Here is an 18,455-nt window from a genome sequence, read left to right as displayed (position 1 = left end):
AACTGAGCCACACCACTCAACCAATTGAGCTACACCGGCTAGGTCATTGGTTGATTCTTGTATGTACCCTGGGGATCAAACCTGCAACCTTAGGGTATTGGGATGATGGTCTACCCAATTGGGCTACCTGGCCAGGGCTGCCATGTGTGTTCTTGCCTTCTCCTCCCCATAGACTATCTGCTCTTTGAGGGTAGGGTCAGATACATCTTTTGGACCTCTTCAGCTGTAATGACCATGTTGCTTGAATTAAAATTAAGAACAGGCCCTAGCTGGTTTGGCTCAGTGGATAGAGCGTCAGCCTGCGGACTGAGGGGTCCCAGGTTCGATTCCAGTCAAAGGCATGTACCTTGGTTGCGGGCACATCCCCAGTGGGGAGTGTGCAGGAGGCAGCTGATCGATGTTTCTCTCTCATCCGATGTTTCTAACTCTCTATTCCTCTCCCTTCCTCTCTGTAAAAAATCAATAAAATATATTAAAAAAATAAAATAAAATTAAGAACAGGTGGATTGACATGTATGAATATTCTTATGAGGAAAACAGAACAAAATATGTGAAGTCTGTGCTGATTTGAAAAATTCAGGAATAAGTTGGCTATTCCACAGCATATAACAAAATTCTTGTACACAATTAATATAGTCACACAAAAATTGGTTTGTGACTATATTAATATATATATATTCATTTATATTAATAAATGAATGCTTAAGCAGCTACGATTTCAGTGACCTCCAAAAGTCCCCCAAGTTCCCTAAGGTCTGAGCATCTGAGTTCCTAGCATTGAAGTGACTGACAGGATTAAGACAGGTGAAAGGCCCAGGTTAAAAATAAATGCATGTTGCTCAGGAGGAGACCCACATTCACTCGTTTGACCAGGTTGAACAGATCAGCAAGTGTCATCTTACAGCGAGACAGAGGGCCCCCAGGGACAAGTGTCTCCATGGAGCAAGAGGGGGTTGGCGAGGTCTAGACTTGCCAGAATGGGGCAACGTGGAGGAGACCTTGGGCCACTCAGGGAAAGGCAGAGTGTGTTTTGGGGTAGAAGGGGTCTCAAAGGGTGGCTGTGAAGCTTGGAGAAGGGCCTCTTGCAGAAGACTGGCCTCTGTCCAGTTGTGCCCTCACTCTTTTGGGACAACCTTGGGCTGGGAGGTTGAGGAACACTGTGAGATTAGATTCCATGCTCTTTTTCTCCCCACCCCCTAAAAGTGCTAAATATGTTAAATGACTTGCCCAAGGACACACAGCTGTCTGGTGGCTGACCTGGGACTCAGAGCCAAGTGTTTGTGCCCCTGTTAATGGCAAGCTTCCAACCTCAGTCTAGATCAGCGGTTCTCAACCTGTGGGTCGCGACCCCTTTGGTGGTCGAACGACCCTTTCACAGGGGTCGCCTAAGACCATCCTGCATATCAGATATTTACATTACGATTCATAACAGTAGCAACATTACAGTTATGAAGTAGCAACGAAAATAATTTTATGTTTGGTTCACAACATGAGGAACTGTATTTAAAGGGCCAGAAGGTTGAGAACCACTGGGCTAGATGAACATCAGCCATAAAGCCAGAGTGTTAGGACCAGCCAGGACAGGGAGTGGAGGCATCTTGCCTGCCTATGTCCTCACAGTGGCCAAGGTGGTGGAAGGTGATGTCTTAACACCCTTCCACCCCCACTTCCCCTCCTGCCCATGTCTGTCAGCAGTGCTGGCTCTGGAATAACGCCGTCCCAGGACAGGCAGTGGGAGGGCTGCCCACAAAGGAGTGACTCCAAACAAGGACAGGGTCTAATCCCATCAACTTCCTCTAGCAATTAACCCAAAGCATCAGAAAGCATCAGGAGGTCCTTGTCCCTTCTTCCTTTGTTCTAGTCTAACTAGGCTTAGTTCCAGCCCTCCTAGTCTTTCACCTAGAAATCTCCTTCAGGGGCTCTGTACAGCTAAGTAGACCCCACTTCATCTCCCAGCCTCTCCCATCAAGCCCCTGGACTCAGCGGGGTGCTCTCCTAAGTCGCCCTCTGTGTCTCCCCACAGGGTCAGGCTGTCCCTTTTTCATTTGGCTCTGGCTGTCCTGGCACCAGAAGCCTTTGATGACTAGGCTGTGGGGACCACTTCTGCCTTCACCTCCCTCCACTCAGCGTGGTGCCCACATTGCCACCTTGGGTAACGATGAGGTCCTTCCCAGCCTGCTAGTCTGCAGGTTCTCAGCACAGTGTGCAGAGCAGGAGCTTAGTAACACTTCGTGACTTCACAGAAGAAACGAGAGAAGGTTTTTGGTTCAAAATGAGAGGTGGCTATTTGAAAGTACTAACATTGGGTCCCTGGGACAGAGCGAGGGCCTTCAGGAGTGCCATCTTGGAAGGAAACTGGCAACCTCCTGAAGAAGATAGGAAATGCCTGGAGACTCTGTCTCAGAAGGTCATTGAATTATCAACACCACCAACCTCATTTCCATTAAAAAATTTATTACATCAAAAGGAAAAATCCCAAGCCCTCCACAAAACCAACCAACCAACCCTCTAAAACCTAAACCAACTCAAAGACAAATTATTACCCAGATATAACTAACTCCCTGCTCCCCCAAACAACCTTACATTAAAAAATCCAAAAGAAATAGATATGCCAGCTTCAAAAATATTTATCCAAAAAGTAAGGCATCCACTAAAAAACACACACAAAACAATAAATTGAAGGTGGGAAGGAGGTTGGAGGAATGAGAAGAAGGAATAAGAGGATGGTCCCCTGACCCTCCAGGGGCCAGCCCCAGTCTGCCTGGAGTCCAGTCAGAGGAACCATAATTCAGACCAAACCTGGCATCTCACCAGGGCAGGGTCAGGCAGGCTGGGCAGGAAGCTAGGAGCCAGGAGTGGGCCAGAGGGGCTCCCTGGGTGTTCCAGTGTAATCAGATGGGATAGGGAATTGGGGGAACTCCTGCTTTGGGATAAAAGGATCCTAGTTCTTAGCACAACAGGTGTGGTGGGAAGGCTCAAGGACTAGGGCAAACACTACCTCCTTCCTTTGGAGCTCGGTCAGTCCTCATACCATGGACACAGGCTTTCCTGAGGACCTCCACAGAGCCCTTCGGCCACTGCCTTCTCACCCTGCCCTGGAGGCCATCCAAGGGCAGGACAGTGGTGAGACCCGAAAGAGGGAAGGGTTGTTTGAGTCGGGGGAGGAGGGAGGAACTGGCCTTCAGAACACACTTTCGCCCCAGATGGCACCTCTGGGGAGACGGGGAAAGCACCCTCTCTCCTGGGAAAACTTTTCATACCAGGTCTGCCCTGAAGGTTAGAAATAAGGGAGTATTTTTAGGTCCAGTTCTTGGATGGGAGGTGACTTAAGGCAGATTTGGCTCAGGTTTCAGGCCTGAAGGGCTTGGGGAACCTTCACACCCAGTCCTAGGTTCAGGAGCCAAGGTCCAGAGAGGAGGAAAAGGGCACGATGGGGGCGCAGGCAGTGCTGGCTGCGTGGTATGTGCTGGGAGCATAGCTGCTGGGTGACAGGTGACTGTTCCTTCAGGGGGGCAGGGAGGGAGGAGGAGCTGAGCCGCTTTGTCATTAGGAGAGAACTTTCTGGCTTCAGGAAGCTTTGGCACCCAGTTGGGGGCAGGATGCAGGGGACAGGGACAGGGCTGGGTTTCTGCAATCTGAGCCTTTCCCAATCTGTTCTACAGGCCCGGCTGGGGGTCATGGGAGGGATAGTAACCCTGCCTCATTGGTCCTTAGCTCAGAGGGGGTGTGGGGGAAGGTTGAGTAGGGGGTTGTAGGGGTGGGGGTAGTGTCCTAAGGAATCTTACTCTGTACAGGGAGCCCACACTGGGGTGGGTAGAGGCTTGGGGGGAGGAGTGGGGAAGAGGGCAGAGGATTTCTTGGGTCCCTAGTGAAGGGAGGGAATACAGGTCTCTCCAGATGACTTTTAATGGTGACAGATTTGCTCGAGTCTGTCCCTCCCCAACCTACTCACTGTTGCTTGTTGCTGCCACTTTTCTCAGAGCTGAGGCCATTGGCTCAGGAATGGAAAGAGAAGGCAGAACTGAACTCAGGCTCCTGAGGAGGCAACCAGGGTGTGGGCCGGGGAGGAAGGCCCGTAGGGCGCTCCTGCAGCTCCACTCTCCTCTAACAGCTCTGAACATGAGCAGCCCTGGTTTTGGGCACAGGCCCTGGGGGTGAAGGGCTGGTTCTTTGGGTACAAATGTCAGTGTCTTTGTTTATAGTTTCTCACCACTCACCCCCAGGTCCTGCCCGCTTGACAGAAGCAGAGCGGGGTGTGGGGGGAGGTGTTGGGGGGCCCCAGGCAAGGAAGGAGGGCAGAAAGGGGGTGAAGGAGGGCGGAGGCAACTGAGAGGGTCCTCAAGGCTGGGGCTATTGCACTGAGTTCTTGTCTTTGGAGGCAATGGGTTGGTTGATGGGCTGCCACTGCTCCTCCGTGTTCTCATTTATCATCTCTGTCTCCGAGCTCTCTCCGACATTGGGGTACACAACCACACACATCTTCTGGCTCACCAGGGTTATCAACTCTGTGGGAAGAGGTAACACAAAAACTAGGTCAGTGCCAAGTGTCCCACCATGCTCCTGCCTGCTCTCCTGTCCTGGCTTTTGCCTTAGCAGAGCCACGCCTGCCTTCAGAGAATTCTCCCTCCAGGGGATGACCCTCACCCACCTCCTATATCTCTGGGCAAGATCCCAGTTTTCCACCACCCCCTTGCCCACTGACTACCAATTCCAGGGTCTCCACTGGTCTCCACCCAGCCCAGGGCAGCTCTTGATAGCGATCAAGTTGCCTGTTCGTGCAGGCCTAACGTCTGTGTGGAAATGGCAGTTGTTCTTTCCTCAGAGGTACCTGGGAAGGCACCTGCCCTCTCCTGCCCACAACTCCTTCCCCAGAGTTCTGTGGCCCGGCCTTGGCCTCCTGATTCTGGTGGGGTTCTCCTGCCAGACTGCTGACCACTCTGTCCTAGACCAGGAGGCTCTCCTGCCACCCAGAGCCTTCAACTTACTGATGCAGTTATGGACACAGATGGGCTTGTGTTGCCAATAAACACCCAGGAAATAGACAGGCACTCCCGTCAGCATGATGGCCAGGCCAATGCCACACACTACGGGCTCCGACCACAGGCTGAAGACCAGCAGGAAGGCCCAGAACAGCAAGTAGATGATCGGGAACAGCAGGCTGATCTGTGGAGCAGAGGCGTGGTTAGCTGTGTGGATCCCATGGCCCCAGGATCAGGGCAACCGCCCTCTTCTCCACCCTCAGGGAGCACCCGAGTGCAAAGGCTGGGCTTCACTCAGCTCTGAGGCTCCCACACCCTGAGCGTTGATAGGGCAATGCTGTGTCAACAGATGTTGGTGAACTTGGCCCGTGGGACAAGAAGAGGAGGGGGAATCTAAGGAAGGAACAATCCTCACTGCCTATCTCCTCCCTCCTGGGTAGGATCAATCAAGGCCTTGTCACCGAGGCCATGTGCCTGTGGCAGCCTGAGCAGCCCAAGGGGACTGGGAAGCTTGCTGGTACATTGGTATGGTATATGCTTGCTGAGACCCTAAGGTGGAGGAGAGGTGGAGAAATGAATGAGGGGCAAGGAGGAAACGACCTGGGTCAGTCAGGCTCCTTGCCCCTCGCCCACATCTAGGCAGGGCCTTCATCTGGGCACATGGCAAATACCCATCCCTCTCCAGGATCAGTCCCAATCTGTTTCTCTCAAGCAATATGCAAAATCTTCCAAGACCCAATATAAGGCAGTCTGGGGCCTTGACTTTATTCAGAAAGAAGCACTGCTCTCTGGGCTTCATTCCTTCTTGTTAACCACAGGTGGGAGTTCCCAGTGGAGTCCTCATCAAGCCTCTAGATCAGCGGTTCTCAACTTTGGCTGCACATTAGAATCACCTGGGAATTTTTTTAAAATCCTGATTTCTGGGCCCCATCCTCCGGAAATTCTGTTTCTTTGTTACTAATGTTGTGGCCCCACCCCACAACAAAGAAACAGAATTTCCGGAGGATGGGGCCCAGAAATCAGGATTTTAAAAAGATTCCCAGGTGATTCTAATGTGCAGCCAAGGTTGAGAACCACTGCTCTAGATTCAACTGCCTTTCTCCTCCATGTCCTCTCCTCCCAGGGATAGTGCATGTGGTGGGGGAGATGGGCTTCTTCTACCTCCTCTTCCTCTAGCAGGCTTCCTAAGAGTGGTAGAAAGTGGTAGTGGAAAACAGGGATTTTGAGAGCCCTTGATTCTCAACTGGAAGAATCTTCTAGAAGCATCTAATCTCCATCTGTTTCCAAAATAGGATTGTTCAAATAATTCAGGATTATACTTTATCCTTCCAATTTGCAGGAATACCACAGCACGATGGCATATTTCATTCTGAGCAACCTTGTCATTTCCATCACAAAGTTATTTCTTGTATGAATAGGTTCAGTGGGTACCCTACTATGTGTAGAGCCACAGTAGTTTAAAAAGAAAGGCTCACTCATGGATGGCTGGAGCGAACTGGGAGGCTTCAAAGAAGAGGAGGTGCTTGAAGCTTATGTGGAAAACGGTGAGAATTTGGATAGGCAGATGGGAGGAGGAAACTTGTTCTGGGATAGGAACATTGCACAAGTGGATCTAGCTATCTGGAGGGACAAGGAGGAGACTAGCCAGACTAGAGGGTCCAGGGAAATGTTGGAGAGATAAAGGAGCCTTGAACAATCAGGTGGAGTTTAAGACAGCCATAGGAAACAAAGGAATGATGCGATGAAAATAGAATTTAAGCTAACTCATCTTTTCAGCTACAGTTTGCTCTGGTCCTATCCCCAGCAGAGAAAGGAAAGAAATGGCTGTCCCATTCACACATGGCTCTGCTTCCCAAAGGGTCTGTTACCATCATAGAGATGATCTGTGATCAGCAGCTGAGAACAGGGTGATTGACAAATCTGTGCTGCAGCTAGAACCAGAAGGGGCGGGGGAGGGGGGACCTTCACCCGGAGGTTTTCCCACCTTGATGGGGCGGGGGATGTCAGGCTTCTTCCAGCGAAGAACTATCTGTCCAGCAATTGTGACCCCGTAGAAGAGATAGTTGATGAAACCCACATAGTTGATGAGTGTGTATATGTCGCCGGTGACCAGCATCAGCAGGGTGGAGATGCACTGTGGGGAGTGGGAGAAACAAGTCAATGATAGAAAGGGTATTTGAAGACTGGAGCTGTTCATAGGTCAGGACTGTGCCCTTGCTTCAGGCAGATGGTGCCATTTCATAAAGGAGGTCTCAAAACAGAAAGTGTATAACCTCCCCTAGAAACCCAGGTCATTGCTCACACCTTCATTGCCAGGAAGTTCTTTTTGACTGCAGGGGTGATAATCAAAATATTCAATCATTGGTGTGGCATGGGCATTAACCAGCCAGAATAGAATTTGGCCAAAAATAACTGGATTGGCCACACGGATGGCACCCGGTTCCATGTCCACCCTCGTCTGATTTATATTTCTTCCTTGGGTATAGCTCTAATTAATTTCATTTTATCACTTTAGGGAAGATTGTTGACTGCAGATTAAGGCTTTATCTTGCCTTTATCATCCTCCTCTCCTGTCTGAGTCATCTAATTTATTTGTTCCTTCCTTTTCTTTCTTTTTTAAACATCATAAACAGTTACAGCACTTATTAGGTGCCAGGCTCTATTCTTCACATTCTACAAATAGTAACTTGTTTAACCCTCATAACATCCCTGTGGAGTTTTCTTGATAGAATCTACTTTTCAACTTCAAAGTCATCTCAGTGGCTCTCGGAACAATGTTCTTCAGCTGCCCCTTAATATGTTAAGGCCAATAGAAGGTTCAGTTTTCCTGTGAGATCTGAGGTGAAAATAATTGAGAAGATTTTAATGAATAAATAAGCCAGATTCTTACTGTACTTGTCTTGTAGTTATGTGCTGCACCAGTGGCTCAAACTGAAAAAAGTCTGTGGCCCGCTGGGAATACTGAGTTTTCTCCAGCCACCTTTCACAACTAACCAATCATGATGACCTTCTTTCTGTGCCCAACATTCCGAAATTCCCTCTAATGTTATACAATGAATGCCCTTGACTCCCAAAAGCTCTTCTATCCTAGTCTAACAGCTTCTCTGGTGGACCACAGTAATTTCCAATATTTTATTCAGGACCCAGAAGGGAAAAAAAAGAACTTATAAGGCTCATGGGGATAAATCTTTGTTTCTTCTTTTTTGCTCTCTCTAAAGGATTCTACTCTGGGGTAATTTTACTCCCATTCCCCCTCTCCCCCCCATCCCAAGTTTCCTTTTCTCCATTTTCAGTGTACCAGTCTTCCTTTCTTTATTTTCCTTATTGGTGTACTCTTAACACTGAATTTGTTTCAGTGATATTTCCCAAGAGACTAGCAGAGCCTCCTGGGGAGGCTCAATGGAGAGGGGTGGGAGTGTGTGGTGATGGGCTGGGAGCAGAGACACAAAGTGGCAACCCTGCAGGCAACAGGTGCAGAGGAGAGCCAAAAAAGACGTTTCTTTGGGAGGTTATAAAATCTCGAGGAAGTCACTTCATTCTTACCCAAAAAGATGGGAGAATGGAAATGACCTGGCCTGAGAGCCTTAAAGTCTTTCACAACTCAGGTTCTTCCCTTGCTATATCTCTTGATATCAGTAAAGCCTATGCAAACCATTGCCAGACTATCTAGGACCAGTGAAACCCAGGAACAGAGGAAGGGTTACAGGGGTGTGTATGGGAGTGTGAACTTCCAGCTCAGAGCAAGCGCGAGGGGAAGGGTGTGTGTAGGACTGGCAGAAGGAGGGGCCCTTACTGTGAAGAGCAAGGCTGGGATGGGGGTGCAGCGCTTCACATGGATCATGGCCAGCACGCTGGGAAGGTGGCCCTCCCTGGCTCCAGCAAAGAACAGCCTGGCAGAGAGAAAAGCAGATCAGCCTGGGACGGCCCTCAGACTACAAAAGGAAGCCCCTCCCAGACCAGGCTCCCTCATCCATGCCCCCACCCCCGCCTCTGCCCACGCAGGAGCACCACCCCTCCAAACAGATAACCGCCTTCCCATGCACATCTTTCAGCCCACTAGTCACAGGACCCACAATCCCAAATGCAGATGCAGGCAAACCGGAAGCAGCCCGTGGATCAGTGGATGGATCCTGGGTGTGTGGAGACCCTGAGTGTGGCCTGGGTGGCTTGGGGTTACTGATGGTTGTGCTGTCACTCTGTGGGTCTCTCTTAATGCTAGAGTGCTGTTGTGGGAGTGCTTCTCTCCTTTGCCGAAGGCCTTAATCCAGCGGTTCTCAACCTGTGGGTCGCGACCCCTTTGGTGGTCGAACGACCCTTTCACGGGGGTCGCCTAAGACCATCCTGCATATCAGATATTTACATTATGATTCATAACAGTAGCAACATTACAGTTATGAAGTAGCAACGAAAATAATTTTATGGTTGGGTCACAATATGAGGAACTGTATTTAAAGGGCCAGAAGGTTGAGAACCACTGTCCTAGAGCTTGTGGATGGTGGTTACAAGTCTGTCTACAATTGTTGAAACTCATCCATCTGAACATCTATGGTCTGTATTTTATTGTATGTAAATTGTACCTAAAAATTTATATCTTTAAGTTACTTATTCTATTTCCAAAAAGCCATCCTAATGAAATGAATAGAGAGTTGGTGAAAGGTGTATATAAAAAGATATTCTGATAATAAAAAAAGGGAAATATCCAAAATGCCTAAAAGTAGGAGATTGATAACATTATGGTATATTCATTCTATGGAATATTATGCAGTCATAACAATGTTATAGAAACGAAACTGATTACACCCAAAGCCAGTTAGGCTGAGCAGATAGAGCGTCGGCCTGCAGACCAATGGGTCCCAGGTTCGATTCTGGTCAAGGGCATGTACCTTGGTTGCAGCTCCTCCCCTGCCCTGGCCCTGGTAGGGGCTCGTGCAGGAGGCAACCAATTGATGTGTTTCTCTCACATAGATGTTTCTCTCTGTCTTTCCCTCTCTCTTACACTCTCTCTAAAAATCAGTGGAAAAATATCCTTAGATGAGGATTAACCAAAACAAACAAATAAGCACACAAAAAACTGGTTACATGAAACACACTCACACTACAATGATAAATGAAAAAAGCAGATGATTCCATACTTTATGATTCCAACTAATTGAAAAATTATTTATGGGGCATGTACAAAGATACATTATTATGCCAACTAATTATTTCTAGGTAGTGGGATTATGAGTTATTTAAATTTTTTTCCTTAGATGTTATAGAAGCAATTTTAAAATTCTAAAATAGAAAAAAAATTGCAGTCAAAATAAACATTATATTTTAACTTTAAAAAATTAAACTTTTTATTTTAAGATAATTATAGATTCTCATGCAATTGTAAGAAATAATATAGAGCAATCTTACATATCCTTTACCCAGTTTCTCCCATTGCAAAACTATAGTATAATATTAAGACCAAGCTATTGATGTATTAGAGTTATTTATAAAAAGAGGAATTTTAACATAAAAAGCAGGCCTTCTTCCCCTTTCCTCTCCAGAAATAAAAGAGAATACTATAAGCTATTAGGAGTCATTTATATATTAGTGTGAATTATACCACTTTTTTTAAAAAATTGATTTCAGAGAGGAAGGGAGAAGGAGAGAGAGATAGAAACATCAGTGAGGACAGAGTATCATTGATTGGCTGCCTCCTGCATACCCCACACTGGGGATCGAGCCCACAACCCGGGCATGTGCCCTTGACCGGAATCGAACCCAGGACCCTTCAATCTGCAGGCCGACACTCTGTCCACTGAGCCAAACTGGCAAGGGCCACTTTTCCTTTTTTTCTAAGATTTTGTAGGGAAAGAAGTGCTTAAGGGATAAGAGGAAGGGAAGGATGTGATGGAGACAGACATGCATAGAACCAGCACACTGGTGTTCTAAAGAGAACTGTCATTTACTCTGTAATTTGTGCATGGGAGAGAGTGAAGCTAAAAGCAGTAGCTCATCAGACGTGTGGGAGTTGATTATGGTCCCAAGTAACCAAATTTTCTTCTCTGAGTGAAAATTTTCTTATTCTTTCGGTTTATTTTAGGGTTGACTCTGTGTTCACATCTGATGAATGCTAAGTGAGTACTTGACAGTTACTAAATAGCTTATTTATTTTAAAGTAGAATTTTGGATATTTAGAACCAAAGACTGCTGAGAACTGATTTTGTTTGGTCATTCTCTGCAAATGGCATTAGGACCTTTTCATAATGTCATGGTTTGGAGACATACTATAGGGAATATATTTCCTTTGAGTGCCATCAGTTGCCATCATCAAATGCCTAGGCCAGTGCCACTAGTTTCATGCAACCACATGGCATTGGCCCTCTACAATGCAGCCTCATGCACCCAACTGAGCCCCAGGTGCTCTGCGGGCCTCATCATGCACATAGCCAGGGTCCCACATTCAGATCCCTCCTCCATAGGCAGCCAGGACCAAGTGGGGTTGTCCAGATCCAATAGCATTTGCAAGTGGTGGTGTCAAGTTCACAAGTAGCAATCCTTGCCCAGCTAGCTGACAACGGAGGAGACAACGACAGTAAGCATGACACACACCCACACACACTCCAACTCCTCAGGAAGGATCATCTTCTCCATACTCCAAAACATGAAAGAGTAAGAGAAAGAGAGAAGGAGGGAAAGAGGAAAAAGAAAAGAAGGAACTGGAAGATGAGCAGAGGAGGCCTGGTGGGTGAGCCGTGCCTCTGAATCAGAGGCTGATCACACCAGGCCACATCTCCTGCATGCACACACAGCTGTACCACATGCATGCAGACCACTGCTTGGCCTGCCTGAGGGACAAACCCCACTCTAAAGTGACTGTAGCCAGTCCCTCTCCTCCAATAGATCCCAGAGAGCATCATGGGTCATTGCTCTTCCACCGCTCGCCCTTGGCTGGGGCCTCCAGGTGGCCACTGCTCCTGTGTAACACGAGGTTGCTTTGGGTGTGTCATAGGGTCCTGGGGAACAGGGATACCCCCACTCCCTTTTTCCTGCCTGGATCCTGAAAACATGGCACTCCTTTGTCATTCCACGGGAACTCCTCTCTGACGTGATGGGTGGCTTTAGAAGTAGCTGAACTCAGGGACTTACTCCTTTGGCTGTATCTTTTGAGTAGGACTGTGCCCCGGGTGCAGAGGGGCTTTCTAAGAACCCTGGGAAGACCCCTTGAACTAGACTAATGGAATTTATCCAGCATCTGCTGTTCTCAGCAGATATATGGAGGCGGGAGATGGGGCCTCCTGGGCCCACTTGAGTTTCTGGCTTCCCTAAGAGGGATGAGGGACATAGCTTTAGACAAATGCTTTCTTTTCACTCTTTCCCAGCCCTCTCGTTTCACATGAGTGAGTCCACTTGGGTCTCAGGGGTGGCCACTCGAAGACCTCCCACAGCTGCCTGTCTGTGGAGCAGAGAGGAGCCTGCGCCCACAGGGCATTCAAAGATGATCCTATCCCACCTGTAGACTGGGACCAGAACTTTCCTGGGAGGCCAGCCCAGAGGCCCCAGGCACAGGTCCCTCCTGATCCCTTTCAGAGTGGGGTTCCTTTCTAGCCAGCACAGCCTGTTTCCAGAAGGGTGGAAAAGGGGCTCTGGAGACAGTCCTGCTACCAATTGCAGTCCCTGACCTGGGACTGCGTCAGGCAGCCTGGGCCTCCTTAGCCTCCTGCTCCTACTGAAATGAGGTGGAATGGGGCTTTTTACCACTACATGTGAAGGCACATACATCATAGGTAACCACATAAGCAGCATACACCTTTCCACGTCTACACTGATACACACATGCCCTCATGTGAGCAATCACCCTCTGCAAGGTCACTGCCCAGGTGTCCACACAGACCCTGCTGACGGAGACAAGCCCCCTACATATACACAGAGCAATATGCACAGCAGTGTGGCCCCTGGCCCTGAATGGACCTGGACAGCACTCACCGGGAGGAGGTGAAGAGAGACCCATTGACTCCTCCAAATGTGGACAGGGCAACAGAAATGGGCATGATCCAGGACATGACCCCCAGGAGCTTCTCTCCAAACGTCTATGAGAGAAAACAAGGGATGAGCAGAAAAGGAGAGGTTATATCTCTGCACCTGAGCATCACTGCTAGGAATGCTCCCTCCCAGGCCCACCCTTACTGAGTCTCTAACTAAGCCCCTGAGAGGAGAGATGGTGTTCATGCCCTGTCCCCCATCCTACACCACCACTTCCCACAGAGACCACTACACAGCAGGGAATCAATAACTGTTTTGGGCTAGCTAACTGAAGGAAGCAGTGTTTGGTAATAATACCAATACTAATGCTGCTAATAATGAACTAACACTTGTTATCCTTGATTTATGGATGAAGAAATTGAGGCCCAAAGCAATTCAGTAGAATGCCTAAGATTACACACCCAGGACTGGACACCAGCCATGTGAATCCAGGCCTCAGTACATTGTACATTGGTGAGTCAGGCTGGTTAGGGCTCCAATCTCAGCCCAAGATTTAGGAGCTGTAAGACCTTGAGCAAGGTTCTTAATTTTTGAGCCTCAGTTTTCCCATCGGTAATTCATAGGGTAAGAATTTCTAAATTCATAGAACAAATTATATTGGGGGGAATGATAAGAAGAGGCTATTAGGTAGACTGAGAAAGAAAAGGTGGTAAAACTATAGACTAGTCTTCATGTATGGAAGGAATATAAAATATCAGGGGACCAGTGTTTCTATATTCTCTGAGCCAAGTACACACTTGATCTATAGCATATTATGGGGAGTGGTTGTTTAAAACAGCTATTCTGCTGGGGAAGGCTAGTCTTGGAACACGCTGCCGTGGGACCCTGGAGGGCCTCTTCCTTTAGTCTTCAATGAGACAAACGATGACGTTGTTTGGCAGGGAGAGGTCATGGCCCAGGTGAAGCCAGGTGAGGGAGCAGCATGTCTCCTAGGTCTTTCCTGGATACCAAGGACCCCAAAGCTTTGGACCTGCATGATCTCTTTCCCCAAGAGCACAATCCATCCTACTTCCTAATTGTTTACTGGCATACACTTTTCCCTGACGAGTGAAGGAGTGAAGGAGTCAGACTGCATGCTTTCCCGAGGTGCAAATGGAGGCAGAGAGAAATGGCATGTCTTGTGCAAGACTGCATCTTTCTGGGGAGAAGCCTGTCTCCTTTATCCAATCATCACATTTAGAGTTTAAAGTGCCCTAGATCAGAAGTCAGCAAACTTTTTCTGTAAAGGGTCAGATCATAAATAATTCGGCTTTGTAGGCCATACAGTCCCTGTGGTAACTACTCAGCTCTGCCACTGTGGCTCTTCTAGGTTCAGCGTGGCCATCAGCTTGCTTCTGGGCACCTGAAGGTGTGGTTTCTGCCCTAAGGACTTGGGATGACTTCCCATTCCACAAATCCACGGACCAGGGGAAAGTGGGGGTAGCTCAGCAGGCAAATCTATGTCAACCTTCCTGGTTTGAGGGACTGTGAGTTTGATTTCTTACCACAGCGACTGCGTTTGACGCCAGCAGCTCCTGGGGGGACATTGCAGTGACATAAGCGACATTGGCAAAGACATACACAAATGTGACCAGTGGGATGGAGATGAAGATGGCTCTGGGAAGGTTCCTGTAGAGGGAGAGGAGGTGAGAGGGGGAAGGGCTGGCACCTGGGACCATCTGCCTCATCATGAGGTCCAGGGAGTGCCTTCTGTTTTGCTGCATGAAGCTGACCTTGCAGCCTTCTGTGATGTTTCCTCCTCCTGAAGGGGTGGGGGGAGGAATTTATCTCAATATGGGCACGATAATTTAAAGGAAATGAAACAGCTTAGGCTGGAAATACATTCGGCACCTACTGATTTTTTTATTGACCAGAATCTCCACAATGCACCCCTTCCCCTGCCTCAAGACACAAAGACCCACCTGTCCCAAAACAGGTAAGATGCCTGGAAACCATTCAGGGCACATTTCATTCTCTAAGGCAGTAGTGTTATCTCAGCACCATTTTCAGCCTTTAACCTACTCTGGTAGAGTCACCAGGTCATTTTTCTTCTCTGGCAGACCGAGTGGCAAGTGGTCTAAGTTCCTGGGAAATAACTGTTTCTTCAGGATAGACCAGGTCATAGTCAGAATCGGGGATGGGAGGAGGAGGATTGGGCAGTGGACACCTGGTTCCCTCTTTCCAGTAGCAGGTGCCTCGGCCCTTCCAGGGAGAGAGGAAGAGCTGGGCTATTTCAACTCACTTGTAGGGATCAACAAGCTCCTCAGTCACGTAATTGAGAAAGTTCCAGCCTCCGTAGGCAAAGGAGCCCTGAAGGAAAGCCAGTGCAATGAGGCCGATGCTCGGTTCTTGGAAAGTCTCAAATGCATTCTTTGGCTCCAGCCAGAAGTATTCTCCTGTGGACACAAGGGGCAGGAGGCTGCTCAGCGATACCAGTCAGAGGCCTGGCAGCCACTGGCCCCCCTGGTCTGGTTTCCACCACTCCCTGCAGTAATGATCCAGCTCTTTGTCTTGTCTCCAGGAAGCCTCAAGAATTGGAGAAGTGGGACCAATAGGAGGGGGGAAATATGGCTTGAGGACCCCCCAAGCCTGCTAACCATTAGTTCAATGGGGGCTCAGATTCAAAGCACAGCTCTGAATGTTCTTTTTTTTACAAAGCAAAGGTACTTGGAAGGAAAGGCCAAGGGAAGGTCACCGGGAGGGCAAAGTAACTTGAGGGACTAGCAGGGTAAATCGGAGCGGGCCTGCTGGGATTTGGAGAGGCAGGATTAGAGCCCTTGGCAGTCTCCTGAGCACTTTCCTTGATATTTAAATTTGTACATTTTCATAAAGAAAGTGTCAAGAACAACAAACATTCAAAACATAAGCTTCCATAATGCTATATTAGCTTAAACCTGCTCTGCTTTCTTTGACAAGCTCCAACAGTCTCTAAGGGGTGTGTTTGGTCTCCCTTTTCATGGCATGGATTTGCTGAGGACAGGGACCTTCAGCCAAGACTGTATACATTTCCTTCCCATCCTTTAGCACAGTGTCCTGCACACAGAGGTCCCTCCAGAAAGGCTGCTGAGGTTGTATTGAGACACAGAGTAACTGCTCACACTTTACTTATTCATTTGTAATCTGCCATTGGGACAGTAAATAGGAGATTAGAATGATCAGGAGAAAGCACTGGGGCCAGATTAGGAGGGACTCTATTTTGAAAACACAGCACAGTGATTTCCTTAAGTCTAAATTCCTGAAAACAATATAACCTGCTAAAGAACTTAATCCAACTGATTAAAATAACCGTGGACATTTTATATAGCAGAACCTTAATTATGTTTCCTGGAGTGAAAATCCAGGCACCCACACTGCCTTCGGGCTTGTGGGCAGATGGGAGGTCTCCTGCTTGTCATCTGACTTTCTCCAGGAGGCAGTGACACTGGGCAGAGCCTTGTGGTGCTTCGGATCCCATGGAAACCAAATACAGACTGAGGCTTGAAAAGGGCCAAATCCAGTGGGGAATGTTGGCAAGGGCCCCAGGAACGTAGAGCTCTCTCTTGTAGAGATTATGAGTAATTTAAAAACATATAAAATCTCCTCCTCCGTCCCCCCATTTTAAGATATGGACAAGATACAATATAAGATGCAGGTAGCTTCCCTGGGGTTGGGGTGAGAGGGCAATAAGAGTCCAGAGATCAGGGGTCTTCAGAGTCATGAGGTCAGCATGAAAGACTGAATCTGCTAACAGGCAAGGCACATTCTACTTCCTGTGGAAAATGGTTTCTCTTCCCCTTTGTCAAGCAAGTGAGGAAGACAAGTCATTTAAGGCCAGAATTGGGAAATCTCAGGGTGGGCACTCACCCAAAGACAGTATGAGGGGTGGGTGGGTGTACATTCAAGGGGCGGGGCCCTGTGGTTTCAATGGCACTCACCTTTGCCGATCTGTACAACCCCCATGATGATGATCAGGGCCAGGGCCAGGAGCTTCCCAGCTGTGAAAATATCTTGAACCCTGGTGGCCCACCGCACACTGGAGCAGTTGACCCATGTGAGGAGCACTGAAATGAAAGACCCCAAACATACCATCAGGGGCCATCATGAAGCTGCAGGACACTCTCTGCACAGAAGCAGAAATGCTCTTTGCTCCTAATGATGGAATGGTAGTAGACGAGCCAAATCTGCAAGCTCAGCCCCAGTGTCCAGAAACTTTGGCTAGGCTAGTGGGTTATGAATGGGGATTACATGCCACAAATTAGAGCTTGGTCAGAATATGCCCTGCCCAGGGCTGGAAGCCAGAAGTAGGCATGGAAGTGTGGACCCTGGCTTTGGAGGGGAAATCAGCAGCGGATCAGGGCACCATTGTAGGTTTTGTTTTCAAGCCATTGTATATTCAAGGAGCGTTCTGAGCAGCTGGTGGGATCCTTGAGTTCATCGTTCTGAGCCTGGTTTTGGGGCAACAGAGGTTTAGGGGAATTGTTTGTTACCTAGGTTTATCAAGGCATTATACATATAGAATACAATTCGTTTTTTAAGTGTGCAATTTGATGAGAGTTGACAAATGTATTCAGTTGTTTAATCACTACCACACTTTCTATTTCCAACACTCTTGTATATTGTGTTTCTTTGACGTCAGTCCCTTCCCCTACTGGCAATCACTAATTTGATTTCTGACCCTATAGTTTTGCTTTTTCCAGAATGTCACATAAATGGGATCATACAATGTGTAGCCTCGTGTCTGGCTCCTTTCCCTTATCATCATGCTTCTGAGATCCATTCATGTTGCTATCTACATATATTAGTTTGTTCCTTCCTATTGTCAAGTAGTATTCTGTTGTATAAATGAATCAGTTTGATTTTCCATTTGGCAGCTGCTGGACATTAGGGTTGCTCCCACTTTTGGTTATTATTAACAAAGCTGCTATGAACGCTTGCACAGAAATCTTTAAGTAGATTGTAGAGGTCTTTGAATGGGGTTTTCATTTCTCTCAAGTAAATACACAGGAGTGGGATTCTGGGCTATATGGTAAATGTATATCAAACTTTGTAAGAAACTGCCAAACTGTTTTTCTAAAGTGGCTGCATCATTTTGCATTTCCAACAGCAATGTGTGCAAGTTCCTATTGCTCTACATCATTGCCAGCACTTACTACTGTTGGCTTTAAAAGTCTGGCTATTCTAATAGGTGTTAAGTGGCATTTTGTTACAGTTTTTTTTTTATTGTCTAAAGTTTTACATGTCTCCTTCCCCCCACCACCTCATGGGATTGAAATTGGACAAGCACCAACTCGCATTTCACACGTATTTAGCTCAGTACAAACTTAGGAAACAGTCCCAGAGTGACTTGAGTGATTAAAAGCCATGCTACCAACACCCCTTAGGATTGAAGACTGAATTTCCAAGCCTGCCCTAGCTGTATGCTAGTTTTCCCGATCATCTTGTTGCGCTGGCGAGTCGATCATCCTAGTGTAAAGCATAAAATACTAAATCTCTTAGCTGTAAATT

The 18,455-nt window shown here is 47.8% G+C and overlaps 1 protein-coding gene across 3 annotated transcripts in view; it reads right to left on the bottom strand.

Annotated features, from left to right (window-relative positions):
* Positions 1-2,609: 2,609 nt before the first annotated feature.
* Positions 2,610-18,455, bottom strand: part of SLC7A8 (solute carrier family 7 member 8) — a 50,161-nt gene continuing 34,315 nt past the window's right edge. For 2 of the 3 annotated variants that reach the window (XM_006100056.3, XM_023763687.1), the window contains 8 exons: positions 16,886-17,011; positions 15,214-15,367; positions 14,477-14,600; positions 12,936-13,039; positions 8,773-8,869; positions 6,964-7,113; positions 4,986-5,163; positions 2,610-4,505 (listed from right to left, as the gene is read on the bottom strand). In XM_006100056.3, the coding sequence (XP_006100118.1) occupies positions 4,351-4,505; positions 4,986-5,163; positions 6,964-7,113; positions 8,773-8,869; positions 12,936-13,039; positions 14,477-14,600; positions 15,214-15,367; positions 16,886-17,011 (1,088 nt within the window). In that variant the 3' untranslated portion in view covers positions 2,610-4,350. Of the gene's footprint in view, positions 4,506-4,985; positions 5,164-6,963; positions 7,114-8,772; positions 8,870-12,935; positions 13,040-14,476; positions 14,601-15,213; positions 15,368-16,885; positions 17,012-18,455 lie in introns of those variants that run through there. The other variant, XM_014465473.1, reaches the window with a different exon arrangement.

The sequence above is a fragment of the Myotis lucifugus genome, unplaced genomic scaffold (genome assembly GCF_000147115.1).
Source record: "Myotis lucifugus unplaced genomic scaffold, Myoluc2.0 scaffold_297, whole genome shotgun sequence".
In the NCBI taxonomy this organism is placed as follows: Eukaryota; Metazoa; Chordata; class Mammalia; order Chiroptera; family Vespertilionidae; genus Myotis; species Myotis lucifugus.
The sequence above is the reverse complement of the archived record's forward strand: the minus strand, read 5'-3'. Positions and strand labels throughout refer to the sequence as shown.